The sequence below is a fragment of the Salmo salar genome, chromosome ssa11, assembly GCF_905237065.1.
Source record: "Salmo salar chromosome ssa11, Ssal_v3.1, whole genome shotgun sequence".
NCBI classification, from domain to species: Eukaryota; Metazoa; Chordata; class Actinopteri; order Salmoniformes; family Salmonidae; genus Salmo; species Salmo salar.
In genome coordinates this window covers 5,061,215-5,078,929 of record NC_059452.1, presented here as the reverse complement: position 1 = coordinate 5,078,929, position 17,715 = coordinate 5,061,215, and the positions used below count along the sequence as shown (strand labels likewise).

The following is a 17,715-nucleotide window of genomic DNA, read 5'->3' as shown; positions in this document are numbered from 1 at the left end:
TAAAGACAAGACTCTCGTTAATCTAACCACATTGTCCGATTTCAAAAAGGCTTTACAGCGAAAGCGAAACATTAGATTATGTTAGGAGAGTACATAGCCCAAAATAATCACACAGCCATTTTTCAAACAAGCATATATGTCACATAAACCCAAAACACAGCTAAATGCAGCACTAACCTTTGATGATCTTCATCAGATGACTCTCCTACGACATTGTTATACAATACATGCATGTTTTGTTCAATCAAGTTCATATTTATATAAAAAAACTGCTTTTTTACATTAGCATGTGATGTTCAGAACTAGCATTCCCACCCAAAACTTCCGGTGAATTTACTAAATTACTCATCATAAACGTTGACAAAATAGATAAGAATTATTTTAAGAATTATAGATACAGAACTCCTTTATGCAATGGCTATATCAGATTTTAAAATAGCTTTTTGGCGAAAGCACATTTTGCAATATTCTGAGTACATAGCTCGGCCATCAAGGCTAGCTATTCAGACACCCGCCAACTTCGGGGCTCACTAAACTCAGAATTACTATTAGAAAAATTGTATTACCTTTGCTGTTCTTCGTCAGAATGCACTCCCAGGACTGCTACTTCCAGAATAAATTTAGTTTTTGTTCCAAATAATCCATAGTTATGTCGAAATACCTCCGTTTTGTTCGTGCGTTCAGGTCACTATCCAAAGGGTAACGCGCGAGCGCATATCGAGACAAATAAAATCGAAATGTTCCTTTACCGTACTTAGAAGCATGTCAAACGCTGTTTAAAATCAATTTTTATGGTATTTTTCTCTTAAAATAGCAATAATATTCCAACCGGACAATACTGTATTCATTCAAAGAGGGAAAGAAAAAACAGCATTCTCGTCGGGCCGCGCATTTCCAATCTCTGAGTCACCAGGCAGGCCACTTACAAACTGAGGCCACTTACAAACTTTGCCCAGAGACAGGAGACGCCTCAATCCGCTTTCTGGCGGCTTTAGAGAGCCAATGGAAGCCTTAGAAAGTGTCACGTAACAGCTCAGATACTGTAGTTTCGATAGAGAAGCAACAGAAGGACTATAAATTCACACACATGCCACTTCCTGCTTGAAATCTTCTCAGGTTTTTACCTGCCATATGAGTTCTGTTATACTCAGACACCATTCAAACAGTTTCATAAACTTCAGAGCGTTTTCTATCCAAATCTACTAATAATATGCATATTCTAGTTTCTGGGACAGAGTAGTAACCTGTTTAAATTGGGTACATTTTTCATCCGGCTGTGAAAATACTGCTAGACAGGATAAGTTGCTCTGCGTTCACATCACGGACAAACTGAAATGGTCCACCCATACAGATAGTGTGGTGAAGAAGTCGCAACAGCGCCTCTTCAACCTCTGGAGGCTGAAGAAATGTGGCTTGTCACCTAAAACCCCACAAACCTTTTCAAATGCACAATTGAGAGCATCCTGTCGGGCTGTATCACAGCCTGGTACGGCAACTGCACCAACCACAACCACAAGGCTTTCCAGAGAGGGCAAACTACATGTCCTCCAGGACACGTACATCAAATGATGTCACAGGAAGGTCAAAAAGATAATCAAGGACAACAACCACCCAAGCCACTGCCTCTTCACCCCGCTACCATCCAGAAGGCAAGGTCAGTACAGGTGCATCAAATCTTGGACCGAGAGACTAAAAAACAGCTTCTATCTCAAGGCCATCTCACTGTTAAACACCCTTCACTAACACAGAGAGGCTGCTGCCTACATACAGACTTGAAATCATTGGCCATTTTAATAAATGGATCACTAGTTACTTTAAAATTGCCACCGGAAGTTTACATACAGTTAGGTTGGAGTCATTAAATCTCATTTTTCAACCATTCCACAAATTTCTAGTTAAAACCTGTTGAGTATAGGGGGCAGGATTTTCACGGTCGGATGAAAAACGTACCCAAATTAACCTCTTACATCTAGACGTTCCGCTAGCGGAACACCTGCTCCAATATCCAATGATAGGCGTGGCGCGAATTACAAATTCCTCAAAAATACAAAAACTACAATTTTTCAAACATATGACTATTTCACAGCATTTTAAAGACAAGACTCTCCTTTATCTAACCACACTGTCCGATTTCAAAAAGGCTTTACAGCGAAAGCAAAACATTAGATTATGTCAGCAGAGTACCAAGCCAGAAATAATCAGACACCCATTTTTCAAGCTAGCATATAATGTCACATAAACCCAAACCACAGCTAAATGCAGCACTAACCTTTGATGATCTTCATCAGATGACACACCTAGGACATTATGTTATACAATACATGCATGTTTTGTTCAATCAAGTTCATATTTATATCAAAAAACAGCTTTTTACATTAGCATGTGACGTTCAGAACTAGCATACCACCGCAAACTTCCGGTGAATTTACAAAAAATTTACTAAATTACTCACGATAAACGTTCACAAAAAGCATAACAATTATTTTAAGAATTATAGATACAGAACTCCTCTATGCACTCGCTATGTCTGATTTTAAAATAGCTTTTCGGTGAAAGCACATTTTGCAATATTCTAAGTACATAGCCCAGCCATCACGGGCTAGCTATTTAGACACCCGGCAAGTTTAGCCTTCACCAAAATCAGATTTACTATTATAAAAGTTTGATTACCTTTTGTTGTCTTCATCAGAATGCACTCCCAGGACTGCTACTTCAATAACAAATGTTGGTTTGGTCCAAAATAATCCATCGTTATATCCGAATAGCGGCGTTTTGTTCGTGCGTCCCAGACACTATCCGAAATGGTAAATCAGGGTCGAGCGCATGGCGCAATTCGTGACAAAAAAATTCTAAATATTCCATTACCGTACTTCGAAGCATGTCAACCGCTGTTTAACCTCTCTAGGCTAGGCGGGACGAATTCGTCCCACCTACGTAACAGCCACTGCTATCCTGTGGCGCGATTTTCAAAACCTTAAAAATCCTATTACTTCAATTTCTCAAACATATGACTATTTTACAGCCATTTAAAGACAAGACTCTCGTTAATCTAACCACACTGTCCGATTTCAAAAAGGCTTTACAACGAAAGCAAAACATTAGATTATGTCAGCAGAGTACCAAGCCAGAAATAATCAGACACCCATTTTTCAAGCCAGCATATAATGTCACCAAAACCCAGAAGACAGCTAAATGCAGCACTCACCTTTGATGATCTTCATCAGATGACAACCCTAGGACATTATGTTATACAATACATGCATGTTTTGTTCAATCAAGTTCATATTTATATCAAAAACCAGCTTTTTACATTAGCATGTGACATTCAGAACTAGCATAGCAAACTTCCGGGGAATTCGCTAACATTTTACTAAATTACTCACGATAAACGTTCACAAAAAGCATAACAATTATTTTAAGAATTATAGATACAGACCTCCTCTATGCACTCGATATGTCCGATTTTAAAATAGCTTTTTGGTGAAAGCACATTTTGCAATATTCTAAGTACATAGCCCAGGCATCACGGGCTCGCTATTTAGACACCCGGCAAGTTTAGCACTCACCATAATCATATTTACTATTATAAAAGTTTCATTACCTTTTGTTGTCTTCGTCAGAATACACACCCAGGACTGCTACTTCAATAACAAATGTTGGTTTGGTCCAAAATAATCCATCGTTATATCCGAATAGCGGCGTTTTGTTCGTGCGTTCCAGACACTATCCGAAATAGTAAAGAAGTGTCGCGCGCATGGCGCAATTCGTGACAATAAAATTCTAAGTATTCCATTACCGTACTTCGAAGCATGTCAACCGCTGTTTAAAATCAATTTTTACGACATTTTTCTCGTAGAAAAGCGATAATATTCCGACAGGGAATCTCCTTTTCGGCAAACAGAGGAAAAAATCCCAAAGGCGGGGGCGGTCGGGGTCACGCGCATAAGCTAGTGTCTCTTGATCGGCCACTTGAGAAAGGCGATAATGTGTTTCAGCCTGGGGCTGGAATGACAACATTCAGTTTTTTCCCGGGCTCTGAGCGCCTATGGACGACGTGGGAAGTGTCACGTTAGAGCAGAGATCCTTAGTAAATGATAGAGATGGAAAAGAAGTTCAACAAATGGTCAGACAGGCCACTTCCTGTAAAGGAATCTCTCAGGTTTTGACCTGCCATTTGAGTTCTGTTATACTCACAGACACCATTCAAACAGTTTTAGAAAATTTAGGGTGTTTTTTATCCATATGTAATAAGTATATGCATATTCTAGTTACTGGGTAGGAGTGGTAACCAGATTAAATCGGGTATGTTTTTTATCCAGCCGTGTCAATGCTGCCCCCTAGCCCTAACAGGTTAAAATCTATTTTTATGCAATTTATCTCGTAAAAAAGCGATAATATTCCGACCGGGAATCTCCTTTTCGGCAAACAGAGGAAAAAATCACAAAGACGGCGGGAGCCAGGGCACGCGCCTAAGCCCACAGTCCCTTGATCGGCCACTTGAGAAAGGCGATAATGTGTTTCAGCCTGGGGCTGGGATGACGACATTCAGGTTTTTCCCGGGCTCTGAGCGCCTATGGAAGACGTAGGAAGTGTCACGTTAGAGCGGAGATCCTTTGTAAAAGATAGAGATGGCAAAGAAGTTCAAGAAATGGTCAGACAGGCCACTTCCTGTAAAGGAATCTCTCAGGTTTTGACCTGCCATTTGAGTTCTGTTATACTCACAGACACCATTCAAACAGTTTTAGAAACTTTGGAGTGTTTTCTATCAAAAGCCAATACTTATATGCATATTCTAGTTACTGGGCAGGAGTAGTAACCAGATTAAATCGGGTACGTTTTTTATCCAGCCGTGAAAATACTGCCCCCTAGCCATAACAGGTTAATCTGCCTACTACTTGGGCCCAGAAATTAGAATATGCATATTATTAGTAGATTTGGATAGAAAACACTCTGAAGTTTCTAAAACTGTTTGAATCATGTCTGTGAGTATAACAGAACTCATATGGCAGGCAAAAACCTGAGAAAAATCCAACCAGGAATTGGGAAATCTGAGTATTGTAGTTTTTCTTTTGAATCCCTATCAAAACTACAGTGTCTGTGGGGTCACGTTGCACTTCCTGAGGCTTCCATTGGCTGTCAACAGCCTTTAGAAACGTGTTTCATCCTTCTCCTGTTACTGGGCAGAAAATAGGAGCTCAGTCAATGCGTGGACTGCCTGAGGACAAAGGGCTTGGTGATGCGCGAGCCTGCGAGTGCGCCGTTCCTTCTTTTTCTCCTGGAATGAATACGCTATTGTCTGGTTGGAATATTATTGCATTTTACATTAAAAATACCATAAAGATTGATTGTAAACAACGTTTGACATGTTTCTACGAACGGTAATGGAACATATTGACTTTTCGTGTCTCGAATTACGCTCGCGCATTATGCCTTTGGATAGTGATCTGAACGCATGAACAAAACAGAGGTATTTGGACATAAATATGGAGTATTTTGAACATAAAGAACATCTTCTTGTGGAAGTAGGAGTCCTTGGAGTTCCGCCGAGGATCAGCAAAGGTAAGGAATGATTTATAACACTAATTCAGAGTTTTGTTGATGCCAGAACTTGGCGGGTAGCTGTATAGTTTGCATTGATGGTTGAGCTATGTACTCAGAATATTGAACAATGTGCTTTCTCCGTAAAGCTATTTTAAAATCTGACACAGCGGTTGCATCAAGGAGTAGTGTATCTATAATTCTTTTAAATAATTGTTCTATATTTTGTCAACGTTTATGATGAGTATTTTTGTAAATTGATGTGCTCATTCACCGGATGTTTTGGTGGCAATACATTTTCTGAACATCACGCGCCAATGTAAAATGCTGTTTTTGGATATAAATATCAACTTTTTCGAACAAAACATACATGTATTGTGTAACATGATGTCCTAGGAGTGTCATCTGATGAAGATCGTCTAAGGTTAGTGCTTCATTTTAGCTGTATTTTGGGTTTTTGTGACACATCTCCTTGCTTGGAAAATGGCTGTGTGGTTATTTTTGTCTATGTACTCTCCTAACATAATCTAATGTTTTGCTTTCGCTGTAAAGCCTTTTTGAAATCGGACAATGTGGTTACATTAAGGAGAAGCGTATCTTTAAAATGGTGTAAAATAGTCGTATGTTTGAGAAATTGAAATTATTCGATTTTTGATGTTTTGTATTTCGCGCCCTGCTGTTCCATTGGATGTTGGCTAGGCGTGCCTGAAGGTACCACGTTCATCTGTACAAATAATAGTACGCAAGTATAAACACCATGGGAACATGTCATACTGCTCAGGAAGGAGATGCGTTCTGTCTCATAGAGATGAACGTACTTTGGTGTGAAAAGTGCAAATCAATCCCAGAACAACAGCAAAGGACCTTGTGAAGATGCTTGAGAAAACAGGTACAAAGTATCTATATCCACAGTAAAACGAGTCCTATATCGACATAACCTTAAAGGCCGCTCAGCAAGGAAAAAGCCACTGCTCCAAAACCGCCAGAAAAAAAGCCAGACTACGGTTTGCAACTGCACATGAGGACAAAGATCGTACTTTTTGGAGAAATGTCCTCTGGTCTGATGAAACAAAAATAGAACTGTTTGGCCATAATGACCATCGTTATGTTTGGAGGAAAAAGGAGGAGGATTGCAAGCCAAAGAACACCATCCCAACCGTGAAGCACGGGGGTGGCAGCATCATGTTGTGGGTGTGCGTTGCTGCATTAGGGACTGGTGCACTTCACAAAATAGATGACATCATGAGAAAGGAAGATTATGTGGATATATTGAAGCAACATCTTAAGACATCAGTTAGGAAGTTAACCTCTCTAGGCTAGGCGGGACGAATTCGTCCCACCTACGTAACAGCCACGGCTATCCTGTGGCGCGATTTTCAAAACCTTAAAAATCCTATTACTTCAATTTCTCAAACATATGACTATTTTACAGCCATTTAAAGATAAGACTCTCGTTAATCTAACCACACTGTCCGATTTCAAAAAGGCTTTACAACGAAAGCAAAACATTAGATTATGTCAGCAGAGTACCAAGCCAGAAATAATCAGACACCCATTTTTCAAGCCAGCATATAATGTCACCAAAACCCAGAAGACAGCTAAATGCAGCACTCACCTTTGATGATCTTCATCAGATGACAACCCTAGGACATTATGTTATACAATACATGCATGTTTTGTTCAATCAAGTTCATATTTATATCAAAAACCAGCTTTTTACATTAGCATGTGACGTTCAGAACTAGCATACCCCCCGCAAACTTCCGGGGAATTCGCTAACATTTTACTAAATTACTCACGATAAACGTTCACAAAAAGCATAACAATTATTTTAAGAATTATAGATACAGACCTCCTCTATGCACTCGATATGTCCGATTTTAAAATAGCTTTTTGGTGAAAGCACATTTTGCAATATTCTAAGTACATAGCCCAGGCATCACGGGCTCGCTATTTAGACACCCGGCAAGTTTAGCACTCACCATAATCATATTTACTATTATAAAAATGTCATTACCTTTTGTTGTCTTCGTCAGAATACACACCCAGGACAGCTACTTCAATAACAAATGTTGGTTTGGTCCAAAATAATCCATCGTTATATCCGAATAGCGGCGTTTTGTTCGTATGCGTTCCAGACACTATCCGAAATAGTAAAGAAGTGTCACGCGCTTGGCGCAATTCGTGACAATAAAATTCTAAGTATTCCATTACAGTACTTCGAAGCATGTCAACCGCTGTTTAAAATCAATTTTTACGACATTTTTCTCGTAGAAAAGCGATAATATTCCGACAGGGAATCTCCTTTTCGGCAAACAGAGGAAAAAAATCCCAAAGGCGGGGGCGGTCGGGGTCACGCGCATAAGCTAGTGTCTCTTGATGGGCCACTTGAGAAAGGCGATAATGTGTTTCAGCCTGGGGCTGGAATGACGACATTCTGTTTTTCCCGGGCTCTGAGCGCCTATGGACGACGTGGGAAGTGTCACGTTAGAGCAGAGATCCTTAGTAAATGATAGAGATGGAAAAGAAGTTCAACAAATGGTCAGACAGGCCACTTCCTGTAAAGGAATCTCTCAGGTTTTGACCTGCCATTTGAGTTCTGTTATACTCACAGACACCATTCAAACAGTTTTAGAAAATTTAGGGTGTTTTCTATCCATATGTAATAAGTATATGCATATTCTAGTTACTGAGTAGGAGTGGTAACCAGATTAAATCGGGTATGTTTTTTATCCAGCCGTGTCAATGCTGCCCCCTAGCCCTAACAGGTTAAAGCTTGGTCCCAAATGGGTCTTCCAAATGAACAATGACACCAAGCATACTTCCAAAGTTGTGGCAAAATGGCTTTAGGACAACAAAGTCAAGGTTTTGGAGTGGCCATCACAAAGCCCTGACCTCAATCCTATAGAAAATATGTGGGCAGAACTGAAAAAGCATGTGCGAGCAAGGAGGCCTACAAACCTGACTCAGTTACGCCAGCTCTGTCAGGAGAAAATGGCCAAAATTTACCCAACTTATTGTGGGAAGCTTATGGAAGGCTACCCGAAACATTTGACCCAAGTTAAACAATTTAAAGGCAATGCTACCAAATACCAATTGAGTGTATGTAAACTTCTAACCCACTGGGAATGTGATGAAAGAAATAAAAGCTTAAATAAATCATTCCCTCTACTATTATTCTGACATTTCACATTCTTAAAATTATGTGGCGATCCTAACTGACCTAAGACAGGGAATTTTGACTAGGATTAAATGTCAGGAATTATGAAAAACTGAGTTTAAATGTATTTGGCTAAGGTGTATGTAAACTTCCGACTTCAATTGTATCTTACATTACTGATCTCATATGTTTATACTGTCATTGCTCATCCATATATTTATATGTACACTAGCGGTTTAAAGTTTTGGAACACCTACTCATTTAAGGGTTTTTCTTTATTTTTACTACTTTGTACATTGTAGAACAATAGCCACCCGTTGCCTTGATTTCAGCTTTGCACACTTTTGGCATTTTCTCAGCCAGCTTCATGAGGTAGTCACCTTGAATGCATTTCAAATAACAGGTGTGCCTTCTTAAAAGTTAATTTGTGGAATTTCTTTCCCTCTAAATGCGTTTGAGCCAATTAGTTTTGTTGTGAAAAGGTATGGGGTAAACAGAAGATAGCCCTATATGGTAAAAGACCAAGTCCATATTATGGCAAGAACAGCTCAAATAAGAGAAATGACAGTCCATCATTACTTTAAGACATGAAGGTCAGCCAATACGGAACATTTCTAGAACTTTGAACGTTTCTTCAAGTGCTGTCGCAAAAACTATCAAGCACTATGATGAAACTGGCTCTCATAAGGACCACCACAGGATTGGAAGACCCAGGGTTACCTCTGCTGCAGAGGACAAGTTCATTAAAGTTACCAGCTTCAGAAATTGCAGCCCAAATGAATGCTTCACACAGTTCAAGTAACAGACACATCTCAACATCAACTGTTCAGAGGAGACTGCGTGAATCAGGCCTTCATGGTCAAATTGCTGCAAAGAAACCACTACTAAAGGACCCCAATAAGAAGAAGAGACTTCTTCGGGCCAAGAAACCCGAGTAATGGGCATTAGACCGGTGGAAATCTGTCCTTTGGTCCAAATTTGAGATTTTTGGTTCCAACCAAAAATAGTGTGGGGGTGCTTTGCTGGTGACACTGTCTGTGATTTATTTAGAATTCAAGGCACACTTAACCAGCATTGCTACAACAGCATTCTGCAGCGATACGCCATCCCATCTGTTTTGTGCTTAGTGGTACTATCATTTGTTTATCAACAGGACAATAACTCAACATACCTCCAGGCTATATAAGGGCTATATTACCAAGAAGGAGAGTGATGTAGTGCTGTATCAGATGGCTTGGCCTCCACAATCCCCCGACCTCAACCAAATTGAGATGGTTTGGGATGAGTTGGACCGCAGAGTGAAGGAAAAACAGCCAACAAGTGCTCAGCATACATGGGAACTCCTTCAAGGCGTTTGGAAAAGCATTCCAGGTGAAGCTGGTTGAGAGAATGCCAAGAGATTGCAAAACTGTCATCAAGGAGAAGGGTGGCTATTTGAGGAATCTCAAATATAAAATGTATTTTGATTTGTTTAACTCTTTTTTGGTTACTACATGTGTTATTTCGTAGTTTTGATGTCTTCACTATTATTCTACAATGTAGAACACAGTAAAAATAAAGAAAAACTCTTGAATGAGTAGGTGTTCGAAAACTTTTGACCGGTAGTGTATATGTTCTTATTCCATTCCTTTACTTAGATTTGTGTGTATTGGGTAGTTCTTGTGGAATTGTTAGATATTATTTGTTAGATATTACTGCACTGTTGGAGCTAGAAACACAAGCATTTCGCTACACCCACAATAACATCTGCTAAACATGTGTATGTGACCAATACAATTTGATTTGATTTGATTTTGACATTCACAACTGTCTGTTACAATAAGGTGTCACAATAAGCAGAGGTATCCACGGTACCCGGTGGTTGAGCTAGATTTCATTCCACACACCTCCACACCCATTAAGTCCACAGAGATCGCTACACAGATCGGAATGAGAAACTTGGTATGATTAATTTCCAACCCAATGGATTGAATTTCTTGAATGTTCCTGAGATGGAATTGACTCAAGCTAACCCTACCAGCTTCTACCTCCGTTAATAATTTTTTTCTGAATAATTATGTAGATAAAAAAAGTATTTTAAATTTGATGGTAAGCTCTCTCTCTTTCTCAGATTCTTTCATTCCCTTCTTATTTTTTCCAGATAACTCTGTATGGAGGTGGGCTTTCTTTCCCTCTCTCTCCTCTCTCTCTTTATTTCTTTCTCTCTGATTCTCTTTCTCTGATTTTCTCTCTCGCTCTCTCTCTTGCTCTGATTCTCTCATTCCCTGCTTCCCTCTCTCCTGTCTGACCCATATTTCAGGAGCCAGACGTAGAATCCCGTCCTGATGGGGGGTCCGTCTGCCGTAAGCTAGGCATGAATTTTTCATCTTCATGCCCCGTAAATTTCCCCCTCCCTCGCTCCTTGGCCTACTTATTTTTTCAGGCCTTTTTTCTCTGTCTTTCTGTCTTCCCTAGTTTCTTTTCCCCCACTGTTGTTGTTTTATTCCATTATTTAAAGAGAGAAGGGGAAGAGAATGGAGAGAGATGGGGGAGAATCTGTCATGGTCCACTTGAGCTTAGCAACTTGTCAAAGTTTTAGACAACAAAACTGGAAAAAGAGACGTGTGTGTGTGAACGTGAGTGACAGAGTGAGTGTGCCTGTGTGGATGTGTGTTCCTACGTTCATATTTGTTCAGCAGAACACACATGACTACGTATCCACAGTGGTATCACACACACCTACACACACCAGACCTGAGTTCAAGTACTATTCAGAGCTTCTGCTCTTTTCTATAATTTGTAGGTAGGTAGGACTGGAGTCTGATGGGATAGTTCAGAGCTTCTGCTCTTTTCCATGTCAACTCATGGGATGAGAGGAGGATGCAAGGCAGGCAGGGTCAAGAAGGGAAGGCAAACCCTGAAAGTGTGTAGGTAATACTCAAGGAACCATACAACATGTTTAAAAAGGAATATATTTTGTTTTATTTATTTTTTCACACACACACACAGACACACCTCAATGCATACCCTGGAAATTAATCACTATGACCTTTCAACTCTAACCGCTGCCTGCTCTCTAACTGATGATCTGCCTCTGGACACGTGACTTCTGAAGTTTCCTCTGTTTGGGTTAGGAATGAGAGGGAGGGAAAGAGAGAGACAGATGAGAGATTCAATGAAATTCTACTTAGTGTGCCAAGTGAGTTTTTGGAATGAGATTCAGCCATAGAGTTATAGTTTAGAGACTCTCATTCAGGGGGTAGCTTTGTCTTCTGCTCCCGTTCCAGATCCTTCTCCTTCTCTGTTGCATCTGAATAGGAGGGGTAAGAGTACTCTTAAATAAAAATACTAATAAATCTATACTAATAAGTCTCTTCTGTTCTGAGGACTCGGTTGGGTCATAAAGCAAAGGAAACCTGTGTGTGAGAAAACAAAAGAAAGAGATGAGAGGTAGTAGATTTGGGTCACGTTTTGTCGCAATAGTCACTGAGGTAGGAAGTACACAAATACACATTTATCCTCAAACATATCTGTGCCCGTCCCTTTTTTCTGTCTCCCTGCTCCTTAACTTGTATTACACTCTGAACTGCCATCACGTTTCTAAGTGGGTTTCTTTGACTGAGCCTCTGTATGCATTTTATTGGCAGTCCAGGTATAAGTGAGGTAGATTTAACAATTAGTTAACCTTCTAAGGCAGCAACCCCCCTCACACACAAGACACACACACGCACACACAACACGCTTTAAATAATATATCACCTCTGGTCTGGGGCCATTCAGGCAGAAATCATGGTACTTCCCTCTGATACTAACCTGTTCACCTGGCCCTCCTTTAGCCAGGACTATAATTGGCTATCGATCGCTGTGGTAATAACTGTAGTGGCAGGCTGTTGTATTAGTGAAGGAGAGAGAAAGATTTTGGGGGGAATCAGTGCAGGAGAGAAAGGGAGAGAGACATTGTTGTAGGCCTAATAGCGCTAGTAAGTGGAACTAATGGTAACATCAGAGAAATTATTGTAAGTAAGGAGGTTTTGGGGGGTTGTTGTGATAGTTTAGATAAGAGGTTAACCATCAGGGTGGCTGGGAGGTTGTCCACTGGAGGTTAATAGACAGCTATTTTTCTCTGTGTGAAAGTAAGAGAATTGTCACTAAGCTGTGCAGTGCATGGTGCATCCGTGCGCCCATATCAGATTCCTACATCATACAAGCGTTGTATAGGATATTGTTTGTGTGATTTGTCCTTTGATTGACATCCCGTCTCTCTCTCTCCTTGTCTGTAGCTCCTAGAGAGTGTGAAGAGGATGAGTTCCATTGTCAGAACGGCTACTGCATCCGCAGTCTGTGGCACTGTGATGGGGACAATGACTGTGGTGATAACAGTGACGAGCAGTGTGGTGAGTTACACACACACACATGCACACCACACATTCACTCCTACAGTATACACATACATTCAGAAAGTTATAGTCTTTGTCACATCTCAATCCGTTGACTTTAATACCTCAATATCTCTATTTTCCTCTCTCTCTTACTTTCTCCCCTCTCTCTGTCTCTCTCTCTCTCTCTCTCTCTCAGACATGCGAAAGTGTTCCGATAAGGAGTTTCGCTGTACAGATGGGAGCTGCATTGCTGAACACTGGTACTGTGATGGAGATACTGACTGCAAGGACGGATCAGATGAGGAAAACTGCCGTGAGTTGCCCTGTGTGTGTGTGTGTGTGTGTGTGTGTGTGTGTGTGTGTGTGTGTGTGTGTGTGTGTGTGTGTGTGTGTGTGTGTGTGTGTGTGTGTGTGTGTGTTTGTCCTGTTTCTCACATGTACAAGTGTGTATTACAATTTCAAAGGGCCTCACCCAGGTGTACACTCTGAGCCTTATCTTCCCTTTGTTGCCAAGGGATGTGTGTGTCGACATTCCCAACTTCACTTAACTATTCCCACCCCTTACCTATTTTGACTGCTCTAGAGTAAAACACACTGAATGTCAGAACCACACACTGTCTTTATAGTTTATGACAGAAAGGTTTTGGGGTGAAAGAGAATGTGTGTTAAATACGTACCCCTCACCCCTATCTCTTTTTCTCCCTTTCTCTCTCCCTCCGTAGCATCTGATGTAATGACGGCCACCTGTAGTGTTGAAGAGTTCCAGTGTGCGTATGGACGCTGTATTCTGGACATTTACCACTGTGACGGAGACGATGATTGCGGAGACTGGTCTGATGAGTCCGACTGCTGTAAGTACAAACACACACGTCTGATTCAGGTGGCTAATCATTTATCTGCAGGCACCAGCACCATAAATGCTACGTCAGAGGCTGCTACATCGCCAGGCAGCAAACACATACTGTACCTCAAATTCCTCTGCTACACACACAGAGAGAACCTGCTGTGGCCAGACGACAGGCTGGAATTCTACCCAGAATGCCAAGCACCCTATTTCTCAACTGGAATGCAAACAAAGGGGTCAATAGGTTAGGGGCAGGGAGGATTGCAGGTGGGTTACAACTTTATCATGATGGACAGAGAGAGTGAAGTTCAGTGTTTGAGAGGTGCCACTGACACCCTGTTGTCTTTTTAAGACCTTGTCAGGTGAAAGCAAAAGTGTGTTATTAATACTTCCAGTCTAGTGTTCATAAAATAAAAGAGATTAGGATAGGATCGGCTGAGGTTTAACAGAATTGAGACAAGTTGGTGATGGCAGGTCCAGCTGTTACCATTGTAGCTATGATTGAGCTTGAGCACTGAGCAGTGACACTGCAGATATCTGTCTCCCCCACTCATTATGGCTCTCTGAGCGACCCCTAACATAGATTCCTGGAATGCCTTGTCCCAATCTCCTTGCTGACAGCTGTCATGCTAGAGTCATGTGTCTATGTTACGTGTGTGTGTGCATGTCTGTGTGTGTTGGAAAACACTTCCCATCTTTTTCTTTCGAACACACATACACGCGAGCTAGCTAGCGTTTCGATTAGCACAGGCTATCACGTTTCTCCTCATCACTCCAGAGAATGTACTCTGTTAGACGACTGCTAAGTCCTTTCTTTCTGTTAATGTATCTCTATCTCAGTCTTTCATGTCTCTCTTTGTACTATGTCTCTCTTTCCCACAGTCTTTCTTTCTCTTTCTTGTTCTCTCTCTCTCTTTCTTTCTCTTTCTCTCAATTCAATTTCAATTTAAGGGCTTTATTGGAATGGGAAACATATATGTTAACATTGCCAAAGCAAGTGAAGTAGATAATAAACAAAAGTGAAATAAACAAAAATTAACAGTAAACATTACACTCACAGAAATTCCAAAAGAATAGACATTTTAAATGTCATATTATGTCTATATACAGTGTTGTAACGACGTGCAAATAGTTAAAGTAGAAAAGGGAGAAAAAATAAACATAAATATGGGTTGTATTTACAATGGTGTTTGTTCTTCACTGGTTGCCCTTTTCTTGTGGCAACAGTTCACAAATATTGCTGCTGTGATGGCACACTGTGGTATTTCACCCAGTAGATATGGGAGTTTATCAAAATTGGGTTTGTTTTAACATTTTTTGTGGATCTGTGTAATCTGTGGGACATATGTGTCTCTAATATGGTCATACATTTGGCAGGAGGTTAGGAAGTGCAGCTCAGTTTCCACCTCATTTTGTGCACATAGCCTGTCTTCTCTTGAGAGCCAGGTCTGCCTACGGCGGCCTTTCTCAATAGCAACGCTATGCTCACTGAGTCTGTACATAGTCAAAGCTTTCCTTAAGTTTGGGTCAGTCACAGTGGTCAGGTATTCTGCCGCTATACTCTCTTTTTAGAGCCAAATAGCATTGTAGTTTGCTCTGTTCTTTTATTAATTCTTTCCAATGTGTCAAGTAATTATCTTTTTGTTTTCTCATGATTTGGTTGGGTTTAATTGTGTTGCTGTCCTGGGGCTATGTGGGGTCTTTTTGTGTTTGTGAACAGAGCCCCAGGACCAGCTTGCTTAGGGGTCTCTTCTCCAGGTTAATTTCTCTGTAGGTGATGGCTTTGTTATGGAAAGTTTGGGAATCGCTCTCACTCACTCACTCACTCACTCACTCACTCACTCACTCACTCACTCACTCACTCACTCACTCACTCACTCACTCTCATTCTCTCTGTCATGGCAGCCCACACAAGTGTATAGGGCTCTGTTAGCATGCATCAGACTAGGGAGTAGGATGAGTGTGTTAAGAATGGAGAGACGTCTGGGCACACGAGCAGATCAAATGATTCTCTGTGTGTTTAGTGGTGTGTGTGTGTGTGTATGGATATATCTGTATATTTGGTGTGTGTCTGTATTCTGAGAGTTGGGCGCACACAAGCAGATGAAACGTTCTCTGTGTTTGTGGCCGTCAATGTGGATGACAGGGTACCAGCTGATAAGTGGGTTTGAACATGAGAACACTGTCCATTTAATGTTTCTTTCTATCTATCTATCTATCTATCTATCTATCTATCTATCTATCTATCTATCTATCTATTTTTCTTTTCTTTTTTCTTATCTTATCTATGTATTTCTCTCTCTCACCACCTGGTGTTTTGATCATCCCCTCATCACACACACAGCACTGCTTTATTCTTCTTTTTTCTCTCCCACTTTTCTGTTGGCCATGTTCCCTTCTCTTGTTTAACTGATAACACTGCACATGAATAAAAGTCTGTGTGCTCGTTTGGTCTTGGATAGATATGTTTTATTGTTTTGCAAACATGCATGTCCTGCCCCAAATGTTTATTTATTTTCTGTCCCTGTAAAATCATCCTTGTATTACCAGGGTCCTTCAGATAAATTGTTTTATACTGTCAGGGATGATTGAAGTTCCAAAAGCATTTGCATTTTATCTCACGGTAGTGGTTATGTGTGTCCTGCAGCCTCCCACCAGCCTTGTCGTTCTGTGGAGTTCATGTGCAGCAGTGGGATGTGCATCAACGCTGGCTGGAGGTGTGACGGGGAGTTTGACTGTGATGACCAATCAGATGAGAAGAACTGCAGTGAGTATCTGCTTGTGTGTGTGTGTGTGTGTGTGTGTGTGTGTGTGTGTGTGTGTGTGTGTGTGTGTGTGTGTGTGTGTGTGTGTGTCTAACCAACCTGTCCTCTCCCTCCAGCCACCTCCATGTGTACTGCGGATCAGTTCCGCTGTGCATCGGGACGCTGTGTCAGGTTGTCATGGAGATGTGATGGCGAGGATGACTGCTCTGATGGCAGCGATGAAGATGACTGTGAGAAGACTGGTACGTGTGTGGGTGGGTGCACGTGTGCAGATCAGCATCAATCTAAACTAGACAGTACAGAGGAAATAAAAGGATGAAAAGAAAGAGAGCTCCAGGGACTTAGTTCTTATAGGCGGGCTAAAGAAACAATGAGCTAAATCTCACATTAAAGAACGGTTACCATTACCCCACAGGCCTTTTGTGTCTATCCTTCAAAAGTCAGAGGCTACGTCCCAAATGGTACCATATTCCCTATATAGTGCACTACTTTTAACCAGGACCCAAGGGGTGCCATTTGAGACGCAAACAAGGAGTTTTCAGATGTTGTCCATTGTTCGTCACAGCTTTTTTCAGCCCATTGTAACATTCTCCATCTATCTTCCCACCAGACACCCCTCCGTGTGCTCCAGACCAATTCCTGTGTGGTAACGGCCGATGTATTGGCCAGAGGAAGGTCTGTAATGAGGTCAGCGACTGTGGAGATGGGACGGACGAACACCCTCACCAGGACTGCCGTGAGTTATGTCTGACTGTATAAGGGGAAGGGTGTGTGGGTGTGTGGGTGGATGTGCCGTGTGTGTGTGTTAGAGGGCCTATGTGGAAACTTTTGTAAGAATCCACATCATAACATCTCTCTAACAAGTGTGTGTGTTTGAGTGTAGGCCCACGGTCCAGCGAGGGCAACTGTAACCTGAATAACGGAGGCTGTTCTCAGAAGTGTCAGATGGCTAGAGGTCTGGTCCAGTGTACCTGTCATACTGGCTACAGACTGATGGAGGATGGCAGGGCCTGCCAGGGTGAGTGTGTGTGTGCGTGCGTGCATGCGATG

The 17,715-nt window shown here is 41.3% G+C and overlaps 1 protein-coding gene across 1 annotated transcript in view; it reads left to right on the top strand.

Moving 5' to 3' along the window:
- The window catches only part of LOC106561901 (low-density lipoprotein receptor-related protein 4-like), a 281,986-nt gene that overhangs the window by 203,319 nt on the left and 60,952 nt on the right, over positions 1–17,715 (top strand). Inside the window, 7 exon segments of the mRNA XM_014126232.2 lie at positions 12,958–13,071; positions 13,253–13,369; positions 13,779–13,907; positions 16,548–16,667; positions 16,782–16,907; positions 17,276–17,401; positions 17,549–17,683. Coding sequence (XP_013981707.2) covers positions 12,958–13,071; positions 13,253–13,369; positions 13,779–13,907; positions 16,548–16,667; positions 16,782–16,907; positions 17,276–17,401; positions 17,549–17,683 — 867 coding nt within the window.